The 20,019-nt window shown below is 44.8% G+C and overlaps 3 protein-coding genes and 3 non-coding genes across 9 annotated transcripts in view; 1 reads left to right on the plus strand and 5 right to left on the minus strand.

The window, feature by feature from the left end:
• Positions 1 to 2,250: 2,250 nt before the first annotated feature.
• Positions 2,251 to 5,320, minus strand: LOC111980806 (small ribosomal subunit protein uS17). Its single transcript, XM_024011804.2, has 5 exons — positions 5,214 to 5,320; positions 4,214 to 4,354; positions 3,265 to 3,340; positions 2,863 to 2,992; positions 2,251 to 2,466 (listed from the first exon to the last, which is right to left on the minus strand). Exons 1-5 carry the CDS (start codon positions 5,226 to 5,228, stop codon positions 2,343 to 2,345), a joined length of 486 nt encoding a protein of 161 aa, XP_023867572.1. The 5' UTR covers positions 5,229 to 5,320; the 3' UTR covers positions 2,251 to 2,342.
• Positions 2,604 to 2,687, minus strand: LOC111982202 (small nucleolar RNA SNORD35). The gene has a single exon (XR_002879713.1). It is a non-coding gene; the product is annotated as a small nucleolar RNA SNORD35 (small nucleolar RNA).
• LOC111982198 (small nucleolar RNA SNORD35) lies at positions 3,989 to 4,070 on the minus strand. Its single transcript, XR_002879709.1, has one exon. It is a non-coding gene; the product is annotated as a small nucleolar RNA SNORD35 (small nucleolar RNA).
• LOC111982199 (small nucleolar RNA SNORD35) lies at positions 4,451 to 4,534 on the minus strand. The gene has a single exon (XR_002879710.1). It is a non-coding gene; the product is annotated as a small nucleolar RNA SNORD35 (small nucleolar RNA).
• A 224-nt stretch (positions 5,321 to 5,544) lies between the features above and the next one.
• Positions 5,545 to 8,854, plus strand: LOC111980805 (apoptosis regulator BAX). 2 transcript variants are annotated; one of them, XM_024011803.2, is made up of 6 exons: positions 5,545 to 5,590; positions 7,144 to 7,192; positions 7,881 to 8,045; positions 8,164 to 8,299; positions 8,525 to 8,629; positions 8,756 to 8,854. In XM_024011803.2, the coding sequence occupies exons 1-6, from the start codon at positions 5,560 to 5,562 to the stop codon at positions 8,852 to 8,854; spliced, it is 585 nt and encodes a 194-aa protein (XP_023867571.1). In that variant the 5' UTR covers positions 5,545 to 5,559. The 2 variants fall into 2 exon arrangements, with proteins under 2 accessions (XP_023867571.1, XP_070305269.1); XM_070449168.1 differs by lacking the exon at positions 5,545 to 5,590 and having other exon boundaries at positions 7,053 to 7,192.
• The window catches only part of map3k14a (mitogen-activated protein kinase kinase kinase 14a), a 23,723-nt gene continuing 12,482 nt past the window's right edge, over positions 8,779 to 20,019 (minus strand). For 2 of the 3 annotated variants that reach the window (XM_024011802.2, XM_070449167.1), the window contains exons 2-16: positions 18,266 to 18,532; positions 18,084 to 18,165; positions 17,666 to 17,900; positions 16,901 to 17,293; positions 16,657 to 16,791; positions 16,429 to 16,558; positions 14,784 to 14,912; positions 13,343 to 13,450; positions 13,065 to 13,222; positions 12,756 to 12,906; positions 12,255 to 12,587; positions 11,997 to 12,109; positions 11,688 to 11,829; positions 11,407 to 11,507; positions 10,564 to 11,252 (exon numbers count right to left, since the gene is read on the minus strand). In XM_024011802.2, coding sequence (XP_023867570.1) covers positions 11,088 to 11,252; positions 11,407 to 11,507; positions 11,688 to 11,829; positions 11,997 to 12,109; positions 12,255 to 12,587; positions 12,756 to 12,906; positions 13,065 to 13,222; positions 13,343 to 13,450; positions 14,784 to 14,912; positions 16,429 to 16,558; positions 16,657 to 16,791; positions 16,901 to 17,293; positions 17,666 to 17,900; positions 18,084 to 18,165; positions 18,266 to 18,524 — 2,634 coding nt within the window. In that variant the 5' untranslated portion in view covers positions 18,525 to 18,532 and the 3' untranslated portion in view covers positions 10,564 to 11,087. Of the gene's footprint in view, positions 8,868 to 10,563; positions 11,253 to 11,406; positions 11,508 to 11,687; positions 11,830 to 11,996; positions 12,110 to 12,254; positions 12,588 to 12,755; positions 12,907 to 13,064; positions 13,223 to 13,342; positions 13,451 to 14,783; positions 14,913 to 16,428; positions 16,559 to 16,656; positions 16,792 to 16,900; positions 17,294 to 17,665; positions 17,901 to 18,083; positions 18,166 to 18,265; positions 18,533 to 20,019 lie in introns of those variants that run through there. The other variant, XR_011481684.1, reaches the window with a different exon arrangement.

Genomic DNA, 20,019 nt, shown 5'->3' on the forward strand with positions numbered 1-20,019 from the left:
TCAGAATACTTTTGGTTACCAAAAGTGCTGTAATTTCTACATGGTTCACCCAATATGGATTAAAGTAACCTTAAATTAAAGCTGACAGTATGCATTTTAACCTCATAGTCATTGTATCATTTCAAATCCACTTTCGGACCTCACTGTAAGTGACGCAGCAAGTTTCAGAGTAGCATTAAAAAGAACAAAACCAGATGGACACTAAACAAACTCACTAAATGATGATTCATCTCTCTTGCCTCCCCTCAGTATGGATTCATGAGCAGCTTGACCATTGAGGGGTCATGGTCAGCTCTCTCCTTCCTCTCCCTGGGGTGTCTGTGCGTGAGAGGAGCTATGGTCCACAGATCACCCCTGGGGCCTATCCTAACCCCATTACACAGTCCCCTGTCTATGGAGGCCTATGGAGTGACAACCCCAGCGTTGGAGACAAGCCTTGCTGATGAAGTAATGCAGTTGGCCCTGTAGTTATTTTTTTATCCCAGTATTTAGAATGATTTCCATTGAACTGATGTGTCATAATTTTGGGAGTTGACAGAAACTCTACCCTGTTAGACATGTTTCATTTATTTATTTATGTTACTACCTTTCATGAGAAGCTGTATTGTATGCCATGATTCTGCAGTGATTAGGAGTCAGACAACAGTCTGGTAGAAGGTTTAGGGCTGGATTCAATATGTATAGCTGAAGTATCGCGGAAGATCCGCGTTTACTGTGAATGCAGTCTCTGCGAACGCGGGAACATTGCCTTTAAATGTACATAGATCTATAACGTGGATATTCCTCGATATGAATTGAATCCAGCCCTTAATCCGTGACTAGTTCAAATGGGAGGTGGGCATTAGCAGAGTGGCCAAGGCTCAGGGATTCTATGGGATTGCAAGCTTCTTATGAAGGCTGTCTAGCAAGGTCACTTATGGGTCTGGCTTCATCAGTGTGTCTACAATGTGAGAACATGCCCCACTCAGCCCCCTACCATGGTTGGACTCACATCACCACCATATGGTCCACATTCACATAGGCATTGGGAAAGCAGCAACCTCAGCATCATTATGTAAATGCAGACGCCAAGGCCTTGGTTGACCCAGGCAGCAAAGTAGACAGAAGCCCAGCCTGAGGGGCTCTCTCTCTCATTCCCATGCAGACACTGAGGGGGTGGCCATCAGAATCAAAGCCACATGATATGTCTCGGCTGATGCACGCAGGCAATTTAGCATGTATTGCATATGTTTGGGTACGTTTTCTTCTGGATCTCAGAAGCCATTGGGCGTACAGGCCTATAGCAAAACACCTAGGAAACAATGGAACAAGCTGAAAAACAAGACAACCCTAGAATGAGTCCAACCAAGGACTTGTGTTCATGATTTTATGTTTGGGTTCAAATGTATATGGTCTCGTGGGAGAAATACTATCATTCAGACCAACCAATATAAAAAAGAATAAAATCTTACATTGCCAGTTTGAAAGGGAAACACCACTGGTATTTGGCAGTTGAAACATTTGATTTCTGAAAGCATTTATTTTGTATTCCACATTGATGTTCCTTTATATTCACATTGGGAGTTTCATTAGCATGTCACTGCTCACAGCAGATCTCTCCCATGACTTGTGAATACTTGAAATCTATGCTGTGTGGACCATGGGTGACAACCAACTTGCCTCAGCTGAATGTGACAAACTAAATGTGAATGAATTAAAGGATAAAAATTCATATTACTTTGTCTGATTTAAATAAAATGACATGAGAATCATTGTTTACTGTTATGGCACTAGCAATACTTTTTATCCTCTTTCTACACCCTATTTACATCCAGTCCCAGGAAGGAAGCCAGTGTGCTATTACTTCAAAACTCATCAGTACATTTTATTTTGATTTAAAAATAGGTGTTTGTCACCCTCTGTTGGTTAAGCATAGGACAAGCCCACACTTTTGAGTGTTGACAATGATTTAGTTATCCACTAGGGGTCACTATTGTGTATCCATCTTTGACTTTTGAGACCAAGGTATATTGGTATATAAATAATTATAAACTGGATGGGTCCAGTCCTGAATGCTGATTGCCTGAAAGCTGTGGTATATGGGAGTCAGTTGATGGATGGACAACGGAGAGAATTGTCCGGCAGAACACACAATAAGTCAGCCTCAGATATTATGCAAAACAAAGCACTCCTTTTCAGTTAATTGGCAAAGGTTCCCCATTGAATTGTACAAATCTAATTATTTAACAAAAGACAGGCCAGAAGACCAAGAAACAGAACATTTTCTTTATTTCAGATACTTCAGAGCAGGTCAGCCTAGAAAGCCTTCCTGTCAATTGGTCTCATCTCCTGCACATCCTAGATTAGAACTTCTGGAACTGCTTCTTGGCTCCAGCGGCCTTTGTGACCTTGAGGACGTTGAACCTCACTGTCTTGCTGAGGGGTCGGCACTCTCCGACGGTAACAATGTCTCCGACGGAGACGTCTCTGCAGGGAAAAGGAGGGAATTATTGGAGCATAATCCTAAAGCGACCATAGCACTGCTTTTCTAGGAATAACATCAAGATAATGCAAGGGAAATTGAGAAACATGGAAACCACTGCCATCTCATGTGATAGGTAGGCCAAACTGCATCAGTGTAGCCATTAGGCAGTGTCGTCAGAGCCACACGGGCTTGGAAGACCATCGTGAGAAAAACATCATTTGCAGCCAACATCAAATCTGATTTAATAGAACTTCAACTGTAGTGCAACAGTGAACTCCAGCCATCCTTGCAGTAGGAAAGGCACTAGCTAGGCACGATCAGCCAATTATTGGATACAGCCTGGCAAGAAAAAAAACATGCAAAGAGAGGTTGAAAAGATTCGACAGAGATCCTCTTACCTGAAGGCAGGTGAGAGATGGACAGACATGTTCTTGTGCCTCTTCTCAAAGCGGTTGTATTTGCGGATGTAATGCAGGTAGTCACGTCTGATGACGATGGTCCTCTGCATCTTCATCTTGGTCACCACGCCTGAAAAGGCAGAATCAGGTCAATCTTAGAATACATCTAAGCACTGATCTAGGGATAGGAGTAGACCGTTGAATAGGGTGAGCATGGTCTTAGGGTCATTGCATCAGTAATGCCATAAGGCGTTGTCATAACAAGAAAGGCATGGAAGACCAACGTGAGCAAATACAATTTGTAGTTCAGTGAGAAAATGGTCATAAAGGGCTCAATGCCAAAGATGACTGTTTTACATCCAAACCAAAAACAATGAACAGCAAGGAAATTTAAAGACTAACCGGAGAGGATACGACCGCGGATGGAGACATTCCCAGTGAAGGGGCATTTCTTGTCAATGTAAGTACCATCAATAGCCTGTTGGGGGGAAAAATGTTAGGTTCTCTGCAACTCCTTCCAAAACTCTCAAACCAGTGTAAAAAATAAACTATGCTGAACAAAAATAAAACCAACATACAATAATTAACCGAGTAACTGTTCATAATGAAATCAGTAATTTGAATTAATTGGGGCCTAATCTTTGGATTTCACATGAATGGGCAGGGGAGCGGCCATGGGCTGGCGTAGGCCCACCCACTGGGCTTTAGACAGAAATACTCCTTTCATGAGTTGTCTTCAATTTTAGGGAAAAAGCTCTGGGGAACATTCCTGCAGTCAGCATGCCAATTGCACACTCCCTCAACTTGAGACATTTGTGGCATTGCGTTGTGTGACAAAATTGCACATTTTAGAGGGTCCTCTTATTGTGCCCAGCACATGGTGCTCCTGTGTAATGATCATAGTCTTTGATCAGCTTCTTGATATGCCACAGATGGATGGATCATATTGGCAAAGGAGATATCTTCACTAACAGGGATGCAAACAAATTTGTGCACAACATTTTAGAAAAAATATATTTTTGTGCATGCGGAACATTTCTGGGGGTCTTTTATTTCCACTCATGAAACACGGGAGCAAAACATTACATGTATTTTTTAATTCAGTATCGATGGCCAAAGCCCTCCTATAACTGCATCAGTGTTGCCATTTGGCAGTGTCGTCAGAGCCTCAGGCTTGGAAGACCATCGTGAGAAAAACATCATTTGCAACATTTAGGAGCGGATAACCATACAAGCTAATTGACACTACAGACAAGGCTGTATTCAAAAAAACAATTAAACAAATGTATTATACTGCCCATAAGGAGCACAACTGTAGTTTTAGGATAGTTTAGGTCGTTGGGTACGTCACCTCTCTTGGGGTTTTGAAGCCTAGACCAACGCTCTTGTGGTAGCGTGGGAGCTTCTCCTTGGCCTCCTTGCCACCTTCACCAACCAGAACACGCTTCTTGTTCTGGAAGATGGTTGGCTGCTTCTGATAAGCCCTCTCGGTCTGTGGGGAAAGACATAACCCCAAGTCAAAAAAAAAAATCTATGCAGAGACAAACCCGTTGCTCCATCATGGATCTGAAAAGACCCATCTTCAAGCTACACTGCATCAGTATCGCCATTAGGCAGTGTCGTCAGAGCCTCACAGGCTAGGAAGACCATCGTGAGAAAAACATCATTTGCAGGTAAAAATAGACATGCCTACTGTGCATTAATGTTTACAAAATATTCTAAGTTAATTTAACAGAGAAGCAGTAGATCAGAAAGGGTGCACCAGCAAGATTAACAATCTATGAAGCTGGCCATTATGAAAGTTCTGAAAAGTTTGAGCTGGCTGCACTCAAAAGTACTAGGAAATGAACTAGGTAGCTAAAACAATAGCCATAACATTTGGAATATACAAGTTGAGAAAGTAGACAGCTGAGTTTAGCCAACGAAAGGGTGATCTGGCTAGCAAGCCAGCCAAATTAGCGTAAAAACTAACCTAACGGCTATAACTTTTTCAGTACGTTAAGACTTAGCTTCTCGCGCATACATTATCTACCAATGACATGTTTTAGCTATCAACTCTGCCATAAATCAGTAAACTTCGATTATCAACTACAGATTAAGCATACGCACAATGTTGTAAAGGCCTAGTTAGCAACCGGCCTAGCTGGATCTCCGACAATGCGCTCCACAGCACAGGGCCTCGGAACGCGATAGTCGAAACAACAACTGCGGGACCAAACTACAGTGAGATACTTCAATCGCATGCTCTTCGCTTAACAAAAGCTATTTATTGTACGCTACGATGCCATGCTAGTTATTTTCCTGTCAAAAAGAAGCACATTAATTTCGCCACGCTGTTTTGCAGAACGTACTTGTGCATCCGCCATCTTTGCCAGCCGAGTCGTAAAGAGAACTAAGCATGCGCGCGACGGACAGAAGCCAGAAAGGTCAGGATATGACGTTTAAGAAAGGGCAAGGCAGAAACGGAACCTTGGATTACATTTGTCAAAATATTTGTATTCATTGCTGATTAAACTTGATATACTCTTAGTATTTTGTAAATTGACTACTCATAAATGTTATCGGCCCTCTGCGTAGTGCTCTTACAAGCTGGCATTCATGGTCGAGCAACACGAAGCCACTCCTCTGTTACTGTAAACATATGTCACATGACTGCAGGCGGAAGCATACTCAAAGTAATCTTAGTAACGTTATAAGATGGCTACGCCGTCGGGAGGAGGCGATCCAGGTAAGTGACATAACTATGATAAACACAATCGATACGAACCGTGGCACTGATATCGTAATTATCGTGAGCCGGAACTTAAAGTATTTGTCACCGTTTAGTTAACTTATTTTAGTTAACTTGTTAAAGAATTGAGGTTTGTTGCCGGTTGGACCCAGCCGCGTCGAGTTAGCCAGCGGGTTAACTAGCTAACATAACACCCAGCCATCCCATCTCTGGAACATGCCCATACACATAACTAGGTAAGCTAGCTAGCTATCTATCAATCTCAGAAAGCTACATTATAGTTAACTTGTTTTCTTTTCTCATCAAGCTAGCTTGTAAGCCTGTAACGTTATGTGATAGTCTGTAATAAACCGTTAATTGCTATATACATATACACCCCAAACATTCTGTTTTGTATTGGATATTCGGTTTTCACTCGTCAATAGCTATTGAACCAAGCATGCCATGACATGGAGTATTGTGACCTTATATTCTGAATCAGGGGAGGATGGAGAACAATCGACACCTTTTGTGTGTTAATCTTAGATCTTTTTGAAGATTGACATCTGATAAGAAAATGAGAAATTCACACAAACAAAGCTATGGACTGTTCTCCATCCTTCCCTGATTTAGAATATATTTTCATTGTCATGGCATGCTTGGTTCAATAGCTATTGGCGAGAGAAGCGAATATCCTATATAAAACAACCTTTACCTTGGTATTGAACCATATACCTACCGGCTCTCTAAAAAGTCGGTTTAACAATACTTTCCTGGGGATATTTTGTCTCAATGAAGATGAAGGACAAACCACACAGACAATCGGTATAGTAAGTTTAAATGTAATTTTATTCAACATTCTGGCAAGGAACATTTACAAGATTTTGCAGGCATTTGTTTCAAGCTGTTTATACCCATTAATTGTGTATTACAGACTGATTCGTCAGACTAGTATGTGGGTGCTAGCTAGCTGTGTTTAATATTGTGACTTACAATTAGTGCATTTATCTTAAGATGGCTAGGTGGGACAACCACATATGGGGCGACGGGTAGCCTTGTAGTTAGAGCATTGGACTAGTAACCGAAAGGTTGCAAGATCGAATCCCCGAGCTGACAAATCTATCGTTCTGCCCCTGAACAAGGCAGTTAACCCACTGTTCCTAGGCCGTCATTGAAAATAAGAATTTGCTAAATAAAGGTAAAATAAACGTAATTGGCAACTAACCTACCTGTAGTACATCTTGGGCCAGCCCAACTGTTACTAATGTCAGCTGAGAAGTCTACTTCTGAAAATGAGCCAGCTGGTGTTTTAACTTTCACATTAATTCATGTCACACTGAACTGGTCATGAGACCTGCATACTTCCGTACCTACTTGTTCAAAAATATCTTTGTGTGGCACATTTCAATCATGTTTAGCCCATTACATAATATATTTATGACGCTACCTACGTGACTCAGTCAGGAGGACTTCAGGAGTTCAGTGTTAGCCAGACATGGGCATTGTCTTAAATTGCCTCTACCTGCCGTTGGTTTATGTTCTGGTAGTACTCTCACTCTTTGTGTTCTCAGGTAATGGAACTGATCAGGTACTAGAACTGGGAAAAAGATTACTGACAGAGTGAGTATACCTTCTTGTTTACTCCTGAATTTGATCTTTATTCTTTATTCACATTTGTCTGATTTAATCAGGCTGTAATACATAATTTAATTGGTACATATAGCCTGAAACATTGGAGTCCAAATCATAAATGTTCCTTACAAGCCAGAATGTTGAATAACATTACATTTGAACTTACACTACAGGTTGTCTGTGCGGTTTGTCCTTCAGCCACTCGAAATTTGAGACAAAATATCCACAGGGAAGTAATGTTTACCCGACTTTGTACTGAGCCGGTAGGTATATGGTTCTGTTGGCTTGTATTTTTGGTGTGTATTTTCAATCTTCTGACGAATGCGACGTAAACACATGCACAATATGTAAACAATAGCCAAGCGTCAGCAAACCACAGATCAGACGTTGCTCGCATTCATCTGACCTACCAGTTCTCTAAAAAGCCTGGTAAACAATACTTTCCTGTGGACATTTTGTCTCAAATTTCGAGCGTCTGAAGGACAAACTGCACAGACAACCAGTAGAGTAAGTTCAAATTACATTTTTATTCAACATTCTGGCTGAACATTTTATAAGATTTTGCACTCCGATGTTTCAGGCTGTGTATACCAATTAATTGTTTGTTACACCCTGATTAATCAGACAAGGATCACATATACTAGCTAGTTGTTTACCCGTGACCCTCTCTTTGCAGTTTCATCTACGAGCGGGTTCGTCGCCATGCTGACAGCAGTACTCAGTTGTCKGTGTCACGGACCCAGTTGGGCGGGAGTGCGCTGTGTGACCACAACGAAAAGAAACTGGCCCAGTGCCTGCAGCAGATTGGAGATGAGCTGGATGGCAATACACAACTCCAAAGGTATCTTAAACAAAGGACTTAGAAAGGGACTACAGCTCTTTGCTTGAATTGATATTCACTTTGAATTGACCTCTGGAGTTTGTGCAATACTCAGAGTATCTCGTGTTTTCCCCTTCAGTATGATAAATGATACTGCACTCCAGCCCAGCCAGGAGGTTTTTATGAGTGTGGCCTGTGAGATCTTCTCTGATGGAAAGTTCAACTGGGGCAGGGTGGTGGCACTCTTCTACTTTGCCTGTCGGCTGGTCATCAAGGTGAGGGTTGTCAGTGGTTGTGTTTTATTTAGCTCTCCTTTCTCTCTCAATCAATCTCGTACTCTCTTGTCCTCCGTTAGACAAAGGAAACGGGGCTCATCTCAGTCGGAATAGATTCACTGTTTTGAAAACCGCAACGCTTGGAATGGAACTGCATTTTATACGTTTTGGGATGAGTTGGCTTCTTCATTGTCTAATAAGACAGCATCGTCTTTCTCTCCTCAGGCTCTGTTGACCAAGGTCCCCGACATCATCAGAACCATTATCAGCTGGGCCACAGACTACCTGCGAGATCATGTGATCAACTGGATTAGGGAGCAGGGTGGCTGGGTAAGGAATCAGTAGATGCGCTTTCCCCAAATTGACTTACAGGTTTCATACATGTTTTTTTAATAAATGTATTTTTGAAATTGTAGTTGTGATGGTTGAAGACAATGGTCTCTTCCTAATTCTTAGGAGGGAATCCGTTCCTACTTTGGCACTCCCACCTGGCAGACCGTGGGGGTGTTCCTCGTTGGAGTTCTTACCACTGTGCTGGTCATCCGCAGGATGTGAGGGGCAGGAGAGCCTGAGAGAGGAAAGGACAAAGAGGGAGGGACATAAGACTGGGAGGAGAACTGGGTAGTAGAGACAGAACTGATGTGAGGGTAAATGGGAACTGTTTCTGGGGAAGGAAAAGGTGAGGAAAAATAGAGTTGGGAATGGAAAAATGGCAACGTTTGGACCTGATCAACCACTCCTCTTTCCTGCCCTCCATCCATGGCAAAGGATCGAGTCAGATTCAAAGTTCTTCTTGCCTCTGTTCCCTACACCGCTGAAAATGTGAGCGGCTCTTGACCGCACATACAGGAGAGAAGGATGGAAAGAGATCTATAGACTCGGCCAGGGCACATCTTTTAATTAATTTATTTTTTATTTCTTACAAACAAGTCGCTGCATGACATTTTGTTGCTTAAGTCTTATGACATGAACTGATGACATTAAATCATTTCCCCCCCTCAGGTTAGCCATGAGAATCTCCTATGCTTTCCTGCTGTGCTTTTATTTCTGTTGCACTTCTCCCATTGAGTCTCTCCTTTTTCCTATCTGATCATTCTCTCCAGCCGTCTTCATGGTATCTCTTTGCTAGAGTATGCATTTTGGGGTGTGTGTGTCTGTGAGCATCTACGTGTGATCATAGGATCAACAGATGTTCCAGGTACGTGTGCGCAATTCTACTGCGCACACACACACAGCACTGTCCTTCTCTCAGACATTTACCTCTCTCTCAGCATAGTGTTCAAAGTACTGTATTCTATGGTGGGCTATTTAAAAGTAGACTATACCATAATCCTTCACAATCAAATGCTCTTTTTATACACCTTGTTAATGTGTTAACAAATAAGGGAACTTTTTCTTATTTCTTTTAAGTTGTCAGTGCCTTTGTCCTTTTTTCATTTGTACAATAAATTGCTTTGATATTGTTCAATTTTTTTTTACTTTTTCTATATATCTTTTGTAAAACTCTTGTCCCTTGAAACAATCTTTTTGCAGTGACAGTTTGTTTTTGTATGTTGTAATATGAACATAAAATAAAAACATTTTATGGATTGCGATCCTTATTAAACTGTGACATATTTGGGGAAAGATTGTGGGGTGTGAATGAGATGAATTTAAAACTATTGCCTGCTTATACACAAGTTCTCAACTGGAAGCATATCCAAAGAGTGTCTAGTAGTAATTCAGTAGTTGGATTGAATCTTTCCTATTGATCAACAAATGGATATGAAATTCTCCAGAGTAGAGCTTTTATTTCATGACATGATTCCATGTTACTGTAAGGTACACAGGGTTGCGATGTTAACATCCTATTGGCTCAGTGCTGTTGTTGGGTGTGCTCTAGCTAAGTACAGAAAAGGTCTGTCATTTTTGGACAGCTGTATAGAATTATGCTAGGTCTACAGCACTGCTGGACTTTCCATACCTTACTTTGAGAAAAGGCAGTTGTAGCTTATTCACATTAACCATTGTCTCTAAAGAGAACACAAACACCACATGTGTGTGCTCCTGTAATTTACAGAGATATCCATTTATAAGAAACCCATGACATTTGTCCCTTTATCCTCTACGGGATCGGTGTCCCTATACTGGGACGATTGTTGCTAACGTGCGCTAATGTGACTAGAATTACGTAAGTAACATTTCCAGGACATACACATGTCTTATATGTGCAGAAAGCTTAAATTCTTGTTAATCTAACTGCACTGTCCAATTTACAGTAGCTATTACAGTGAAAATAATATAATTTATTGTTTGAGTGCACAACAAAAAAATGATCACGGCACTTGGTTTGATACATTCACCTCTGAAGGTAAATAATGTACTTACATTCAGTAATATTGCTCTGATTTGTCATCCTGAGGGTCCCAGAGATAAAATGTAGCATAGTTTTGTTTGATAAAATCTATTTTTATATTCAAATGTAGGAATTGGGTTCTAAAGGTTGAATCCCTGCTGTTAATATTCTCCTACATTAATTTGACATTTCCACAAACTTCAAAGTGTTTCCTTTCAAATGGTGTCAAGAATATGCATATCTTTGCTTCAGGTCCTGAGCAACAGGCAGTTAGATTTGGGTTGTCATTTTAGGCAAAAATTGAGTACGATTTTAGGGTACGATCCTAAAGAGGATTATGCATAACACACAGTTTGATAAAAAGCAGGATAGACTGAGACAGGCATACAGGAGTGAGTCTACAGTCCTGATGCTTGATGAGACTGCTACTGATGAATGGGGGGAGTTGATGGCTCAGCCACGAGTCTCCAGCACCCCCTCCTTGACCCTCCATCTCCAGGCCTGGCTGTAGTCAGGAGCAGGGACACAGTGGAGCAGGAGGCCAGAGTCCTGCACCTCCTCATCATGGGCCACTGGCTCCCGCTCCTGAGTCTCCATGGTGAACACCCTCTCAGAGATCTAGGGGGGAGAGAGAGACACACAGGTGTAAGAGTTATTGTGGCTCTGTGTAGTCGCCTGTGAAAAGGACAAGAGCATCAAAATGAAAATATGATTGTGCATGACTTGTTGTCAGGGGAGGCATTTGAAAAGTCAACCATGAGTCCTCACTCACCTGGTCGCTGATCCCCGTGGCGATGTGGCCCACCTTCACCCTGCGTTTCTCTCGGACCCGGATGCTTTGCCCATTTACGTCCGTGATGCAGACGTCAACTCCTGAGCCAATAACAGTGCAGAGAAACAGCCAACATGAGTGCACTGCACATGCTTTCTCAGCATGAATTATATCTCTATGGGAATGAGGTCCTATCCAGTGGGAAACAATATGWCATGATCCTCTTATCTAAACATCCTGAGCTGTAGCATCTTCCAGGGTCAGATAACAATGTCACTCACCCTCAAAGCATCGGGGTGGAGACAGGTGGCTTTGGTGAACCAGCCAGTCCATACTGAGAATCTGTCCGTCAGGTTGGCTGTTGTAGGAGAACACGCCAGAGCTGAGGTCATCACCTMGGCTGATGGACCAACGGCCAGAGTCCTGTAGTTAGGGGAGGAGGGAGACAGGGAAAAGAGAGGGAGAACTGTGAATGTGCTGATAATGTGACCTGAGAGACCCAGATACCAACCCACAGAAACACATTACACACTCTACAGCTGTTCATATTATCTAACATGTAGGTATGGCAGGCTTATATGGTGGGTTACCTTTCTGTCCCATAAGTCCCTGTTGGAGTAACAGTCACTGCTGCTCAGGCAGGACAGWAGCTGCTCCTGGGTTTCTGCTGAGTGCAGCTGAGACAGACTGGTCAGGTAGAACTCTGCAGACAAGCAGAAGAGGAGCGGTAAGAACAGAGGAGTTGACTTGAGTTGATATAGACACACACAGATATACATCAAGTAAAATGAACTAAGATACACAGACTGACAGACAGCAAACACACAGAATGTTGCAACAACCCTTACCTCTCTCCAGTTTGCGCAGTTCAAGCTCCGATACGTTGGAGGTGACGTCGGCCATCTTGGGATTTTGCCATTCATGGAGTTGTGACAGTAGAGAGCGAGGTGAGTCTGGAGGTGAGGTTGTCTCCTCTGTGTCTGCCTCACTGCCTTCCTCCTCCTCATCATTGTTCAGCTCCCTGCTCCCTGGGTTCATGGATTCCAGCAATAGCTTATGGTTCTCCTCAGAGCAGATGTCTCTGCTGAAGGGAGGCCAGGGCTGGCTAGACTGGCCGGGGCTGTCATCTATCTGTAGGTGCTCCTTATAGGACCCTCTGATGGGGCTGCTGAGTCCTCCCACTAAAGACACACAGTATGGTTGTTAGTCAGTTATAACAAAGTTATAACATCTAAGGACTGATCTAAAAGCAGTAAGTTTGTTAGCCAGTATTCACATGAACATGGTTAACAGCCAGTTTTTAACATCTAAGAATTGATCTAAGAACAGTGGCGGTGCTACACCCTCACCTTCTCTCAGAGCTCTGGCTGCTCTTCCCTTGAGCTCCGAGGCYGAGGCCCTCTTGGTTGGCTCCTTCTGTAGTCCCACCTTTATGACATCAGCAGTGAATTGACTGCAATCGGGCGGGATCTCCCTCAGAGGCGGTGGTTCATTGGCTATCTGTAACCATAGCCACATGAACAATCAATCCACGACARGAAGATTCAATCCAATCGGAGGCCTAATATTGGCTCCATTTTTTTTTTTTTTTACATCAAAAGCTACATATGTGTCACATGTCAAGTAGGAAGACAGGTTGGTGTTGTGTTGAAGGATACCTTGAAGTACAGTGGGCGGGAGTAGTATCGTGTCCAGGGCTGGCAGCCATTGAGCATGTGCAGTAACATGCAGCAGCTGCTCCACACYTCTGCTTTGGCTCCGCGGGTTTCCCCTTTCACAATCTCCGGGGCCATGTGTGTCTCTGTCCCCTTCAGATCTGCTTCCACACACATACACAGAGTATACATTCAGACATGACAACCAGGTCAAACACTTTATTGTTTTTGGTGTATCCCTCTTTTTTGTCTAGTGGGGGCTTGAGTTCATATTTTGCTACCTCCTTGGCATGCACTTAGGCTCTGTCCACCGATGTCCGTTCTCTCCGAGTGTCCAAAGTCACACAGAAAAGTGTCCCTCCCATCCTCTGACAGCAACACATTGTCCGCTGCAACACACACACACACACACACACACACACACACACACACACACACACACGTTAATCTGTGGCTATATACTGGATTTGGTTATTGTTGTTCTATAATCCTGGGATGAGACAGCCATATTTAGCAGCACTGTAGCTATGCAGCCGGGGCAAGGTTCTGGTAACCAGGGGGAAAGAGAGTCAAATCCAAGTCATGTTGGCTATTAAGAAACAGCTGTTGGGGAAGGAATGAATCTGGGGCTTATAGCATAATAGACAGGCAGCAGGTGACTTGGCAAAACCTCCCCGTTGTATCTGTGCCTGTGGTGTGGCATATCTGACACCAGGTGGCATCTGAGCACTGAGCCATGTGGTTCCAACTGTCTATCCTTTGCTCTGTCGCTCTCTCTCTTCCTCTAGTTCTGTCTCTCCCTCTCTCTGGCTGGCGAGCGCATGCGCCCTCTAAAGAGCAGCGGTGAGTCACGCTGTGGGAAATTCCCGGCTTGGCTCGTTCTCAGCCTGTGGTGCTCTGGTTTCACAACACAGGTGCGGGAGATCAAGACACGATCTGCGACTCTTGTGTTCCACATAACAACTGCAAAAACAGCCGAGAAACAACTTACTCTCACCAAGGCAAAATATGAATCAAAATATGAATATCCTGAACGTCTGCTTCTTCTATTCCTCTTTACATGTCAACTGCCTGCGGCTATGGAACCCTGACCTGTTCACCGGACGTGCTACCTGTCCCAGACCTGCTACCTGTCCCAGACCTGCTGTTTTCAACTCTCTAGAGACACAGGAGCGGTAGAGATACTCTCAATGATCGGCTATGAAAAGCCAACTGACATTTACTCCTGAGGTGCTGACTTGTTGCACCCTCGACAACTACTGTGATTATTATTATTTGACCATGCTGGTCATTATGAACATTTGAACATCTTGGCCATGTTCTGTTATAATCTCACCCGGCACAGCCAGAAGAGGACTGGCCACCCCTCATAGCCTGGTTCCTCCTAGGTTTCCTCTAGGTTTTGGCCTTTCTAGGGAGTTTTTCCTAGCCACCGTTCTTCTACATCAGCATTGCTTGCTGTTTGGGGTTTTAGGCTGGGTTTCTGTACAGCACTTTGAGATATCAGCTGTGATGTAAGAAGGGCTATATAATACATTTGATTTAATTTGACAAGTCTTGTAATTACTGTTTTAATAGCTGCCATAATCAAACCTAGTTTGAAAATGCCTAGTAAGAGTCAGTGTATGTGCCCAGGCATTCATTTACCGTGTGTTTTATGAACCCTCTGCTGTGGTTTTGTTCATAAGTCAGCCATTTTCATTATCTCATGTCTCGGCCTACCCTTTATGTCCAGATGCAGCACTCGTCTCTTCAGCAGGTGCTCCAGCGCCTCCAGGACCTGACAGTGGTAGTGTAGGGCCAGGTCCTCAGGTAGCCGACCCCTCTCTTTAATAAGCTGACCCACAGAGCCTAGAAGCAGATAATAGAGAAGAGGGCAGGAGGGGTCAGTGGGTGATGGAAAATCACCTCAAAATCATAGCGGTGATCTGAGACATCCTTCGAGAAACTCCAACAGATGTGTCTAGTAGTGATGCCCTGGTTGACTCATAACCCGGACGGGTTTAGGGTCATTAAATATTGTGTGGATCAAGGGCGGGTGGGTAGCGGGCAGGTTGAATAAAGAGAAACAATACCTTTAAAAAATCCATAAATGTATAATTCCTGCGCAATTTATATCTATAGGCTACATTGAGGTTGTTCTTTAATTATTTTAGGCTACCTGGCATTAGTGCATAAACCTAGGAGTCTAACTGTACACGCGCCAAATAGCCTACATGCCAATAACCACATGCTTTTGGAAACGGGACAAAAAGTTTACGTCAATCCACAGATTTGAATTCAACAAGAGGAAAGCTTTGAAATGTTGAAGATAAAGAGAAAGGAGGGCCAGAAAAGTCATGTTGGGAAAATATTTGGTGAAGTGGTAAAAGTGTGATGATTGTGAGGAGCTATTCAAATTCAACAGTCACAAGACGGGGACTTCAAATAGGGAAGTTCAAGGGAACTGTAGCCTACTGTTCCGATGGGTTTAGTGGAAACTGAAATCTGGACACTGACTGTAGGTCTATAACCTCTCACATAGCCTTAATATTAACTCCTGCAAAATTAAGGATTTCTTGCAGTGAAATGATACACCAAATGTAGGCTACATTCTGACTCAGGAACAGGAGTGGAGAAATATGATTTCTTTCTATCAGCATCTTGAGAGAATGCAAATACTCAGTTAGTACCTCTACAGATGGTATCTATCTTTATCAGCATCATAAAAGCTGATAGTATTTCAACCACGTAAAATATGCATCCAAGCCAAACTGAAATCTTATCAAAAACATGTTGGGTTGTTTTCACAGCTTTCTACTTCCTTACAACCGGTCAAACTGGTGTCATTTGGAAATTTAGCAGGGAAAATCGTTCTCCTTTAATTATTTTTTGGTCCCTAAACGTTTTTGCTCCACGAAAGAAGATGACAGAGAAAAACTTTACCGATGTCAACTAGATTAAAGCATTCATTCTATTGATTTATGACAATCTGGTGAGCAGGGGTTAATTTAGTCTTTGAGGGCAACATATAATGACAGAACAGAAGCTGCATGTATCTAATAATAGACAAGTTGACTAACAAATAGTCTACCAAAATGTCGGAAATTATAAGCTGAAACATATCTAAAATCAGGAGAAAATCTGCACCCCATGTCAAAAAAATAATTCTACCGTCTTTGACTGTAGCCTACAGCATTTTTCTATATTATAGCGGGTTAGGGTCAGGTGCAGGCCTCAGATTGTCACTTTATCACATATAGTCTGGTGGTTGCGGATGGGTTATTAGCAATTGCGGGTGGGTGCGGGTGAACAAACAGCTGGCCAGCACATAAGTAGCGTCTAGGTCACTGCCTGAGATCAAGGTACAGTATAGTGTATAGCTCACCAGCTTTGAGGTCCATGAAGAGGACAACGTAGGGCCCCTCTCTGATCACTCCGAAGAGTTCCACCACGCGAGGAGACTTCAGGGCACTCCACGTACCCACTTCCTCACTACTAAAACTCTTCAGGAGAATCTGGGAGGAAGGAGAGGGAGAAGAGAGTTCAATAGTTATCAATAGTGAGAGATAACACACAGATAACGTATACACATAGAGTGTAAGTGCTGTTGTACCTTTTTGGCGCCAAATCTGAAGTGTGTTCTGTTGTCTTGCACACTGTGCACTTCCCCGTATGACCCTGTGTTGATAGACTTGCAGAGGCTGTAGTCCTTCCCCTCCCTGTACTCATAATTCACAGGCTGAATATTCTAATAGGAAATGAGAGAGAACAATTGGCTGAGTTAATAAGGAGGAATCAGAAAAAGCCACAAYTAAACAACCGCATTTATCGACAACTARTGCAGTCTGGAAAGTTACCTCATTGAAGATCAGGCCCTCGTTGGTGTCAGTCTCTGAGACTTCTCCCTCCTTCTCCCTGACATCCCTTTCCACGTCTTTGCAGAAGTCTTTGCAGAATGGACCTGCATAGCATCGGTCTTCCTGACTGACACTGCCCCTGAGCCCTGCTAGGGCCAATGAACAGTCTCCCACACTGCTGAGAGGAGAGTCTGAGTCACTCTCCTGCCCATAGGTGGAGAGGTTGGAGGGGGGGCTAAACACCTGGGGGCCCCAGTAGAGGTGGGAATGGCTGGGGCCCCTGTTGCAGTCCTGGAGGGGGTAAGGGGGGCGTCTTGTGTCATGCGCCTCTAAACTCGGGATACTGCTACTGTATGAAGTGCTGATGTTACTTTGGTGCTCTGAAGCGTCCTGCTAAAGGGGAAAAAGACAAACCAACCACCAGGTGATTAAAGGTGACTGTCTGCCAGGAAAGAGCTTTCACCTCCAGGTAATGATACTGACACAGACACCTATCTGTGTGGGTGAGGCTTCAAGACTATGGACACCTGAAAGGAAGCTTTGTCTCAGACAGTCAAGAGTTCTCTGAATCACTTCCTACCGGTTGGAAAGCTAATGTTTGTGCTAGGATGTTTGCTGATAGAAGCTCAAACACTATATGAGACCGTCTACGGTTCATACTACAGACTATGAATCACAAGAAAGGCACTTCAAGTTCAACTAGAGTTCAACGTCATCCATTTTGTGTCTGACAGTAGGATGTTACAGGGAGAGTGCTCATCTTACCTGGGTCTGGATCAGTTGAGGAGAACTGCCAGTCTGGGTCTCCTGCTCAGGGACACCAGAAGGTACTCTACGTCTCTGTCTCTGCTTCCCTGTCTCCCTCTGCTCCTCTTTCTCCTCCTTCCTCTTCTGTTTCTTCCTTGGCTTCTTCCTGGGTGAGCAGTGGGCCGGGGAGCCTGGTTTCTCATGGTTGGAGGCTGCGGTGGAACACGCCACATTGTTGTGCTCTGATGAGTCCCTGTGGAAGACACAACAGCAATGCCTGTGTGAATACAGTACTGTCACAAAAACCGAAAACTGTAAGAAGACATTAGTGGTTTAAAGCTAATGCTTTGTAGCTAAAGAAGAAACCAAAAGATTGAGATAGTTGTAAGGAGAGATAATGATGGAGTGTGTTATGGAGGGATAAGTGAGGTCATACCGGTTGATTAAGCAGTTGGGGGACGCGACAAAGGAGCGTTCGGAGCAGGAAGGGCTGAACTGCTGAGAGTCTTGGGTTTCACCTGGGGAAGCACAGACAGCAGGTGTTAGCTTGGTGCCATTCTCTCTCTCTCTGCAATTAACCCTATCAAAACTAGTATCGCCCGTCCTTAGTATACTCACATTCAGCCTGGGCTATGAACGAGTTCTTCTGATAGTTCAGTGGACCTGCTTCACCCACTTGTTCTGCTGTGCCCTTCGTTAGGACTTTAATTATTCTGGGTTTTAAACAAGGCATGAAGTCCCCTTTGCTCTCCTTCCCCTCCTCGTCACTCGTCCTGTGTTCTGGGCTGGGGAGGCTTGCGTAAGACCCCTTCAGCTCTATTTGGGGTGACCCTGAGAACGGTCTGGTCGAGTTAAACATCCTTCGCCTCACCGCCATCTCACCTGCTGGAGAAGGAAACAGAAAATGATGTCAATTCAGAATAAAACATGGTTTTATCCTGTTTACTAACTTCGCTGTTGGTTGGACTATTCAAAACGGTCCGTCTGTCACATTCCTGACCTTATTTCCTTTGTTTAGTCTTTGTTTAGTTGGTCAGGACGTGAGCTGGGTGGGCATTCTATGTTTTGTGTTCCTTTTTTGTCCGTTTGTTGTTTTGTTCGGTGTTTAAGTATTTTCCCATTAAATATGAATTATATTCACGCTGCATCTTGGTCCTCCTCTCTTTCACCCGAAGACAGTCGTTACAGAATCACCCACCACAAAAGGACCAAGCAGCGTGGTAACGGGCAGCAGCGACAGCGTACTCAGGACTTCTGGACATGGGAGGAAATTCTGGACGGTAAGGGACCCTGGGTTCAAGCTGGAGAGTATCGCCGCCCTCGTGAAGAGCTGGAGGCAGCTAAAGCTGAGAGGCGGTGGTATGAAGAGGCAGCACGGAAGCGAGGCTGGAAGCCTGAGAGTCAGCCCTAAAAGGGGAGTGGGGAGTGTGGCGAAGTCAGGTAGGAGACCTGCGCCAACTTCCCGGGCTTACCGTGGAGAGCGAGAGTACGGGCAGACACCGTGTTATGCGGGAGAGCGCACGGTGTCTCCTGTACGTGTGCTTAGCCCGGTGCGGTACATCCCAGCTCCACGTATCGGCCGGGCTAGAGTGGGCATCGAGCCAGGTGCCATGAAGCCGGCTCAACGCATCTGGTCTCCAGTGCGTCTCCTCGGGCCGGTGTACATGGCACCAGCCTTACGCATGGTGTCCCCGGTTCGCCAGCACAGCCCAGTGCGGGCTATTCCACATCGCCGCACTGGCCTGGCTGCGGGGAGCATTCAACCAGGTAAGGTTGGGCAGGCTTGGTGCTCAAGAGCTCCAGTACGCCTTCACGGTATATCCGGTATATCCGGTGCCACCTCCTCGCCCCAGCCCAGTACCACTAGTGCCAACACCACGCACCAGGCTTCCTGTGCGTCTTCAGAGCCCTGTTCCTCCTCCACGCACTCGCCCTGTGGTGCGTGTCTCCAGCCCGGTACCACCAGTTCCGGCACTACGCACTAAGCCTCCTGTGCGTCTCCAGAGCCCTGTACACCCTGTTTCTGCTCCCCGCACTAGCCTTGAGGTGCGTGTCCCTAGCCCGGTACCACCAGTTCCGGGCCCACGCACCAGGCATACTGTGCGCCTCAGCAGGCCAGAGTCTGCCGTCTGCCCAGCGCCGCCTGCGCTGCGCGTCTGCCCAGCGCCGCCTGCGCTGCGCGTCTGCCCAGCGCCGTCTGAGCTGCCGCCTGCGCTGCCCGTCTGCCCAGCGCCGCCTGCGCTGCCCGTCTGCCCAGCGCCGTCTGAGCTGCCCGTCTGCCCAGCGCCGTCTGAGCTGCCCGTCTGACCAGCGCCGTCTGAGCTGCCCGTCTGTCCTGAGCCTTCAAAGCCGCCCGTCTGTCCTGAGCCTTC

The sequence above is a fragment of the Salvelinus sp. IW2-2015 genome, linkage group LG20 (genome assembly GCF_002910315.2).
Source record: "Salvelinus sp. IW2-2015 linkage group LG20, ASM291031v2, whole genome shotgun sequence".
In the NCBI taxonomy this organism is placed as follows: domain Eukaryota; kingdom Metazoa; phylum Chordata; class Actinopteri; order Salmoniformes; family Salmonidae; genus Salvelinus; species Salvelinus sp. IW2-2015.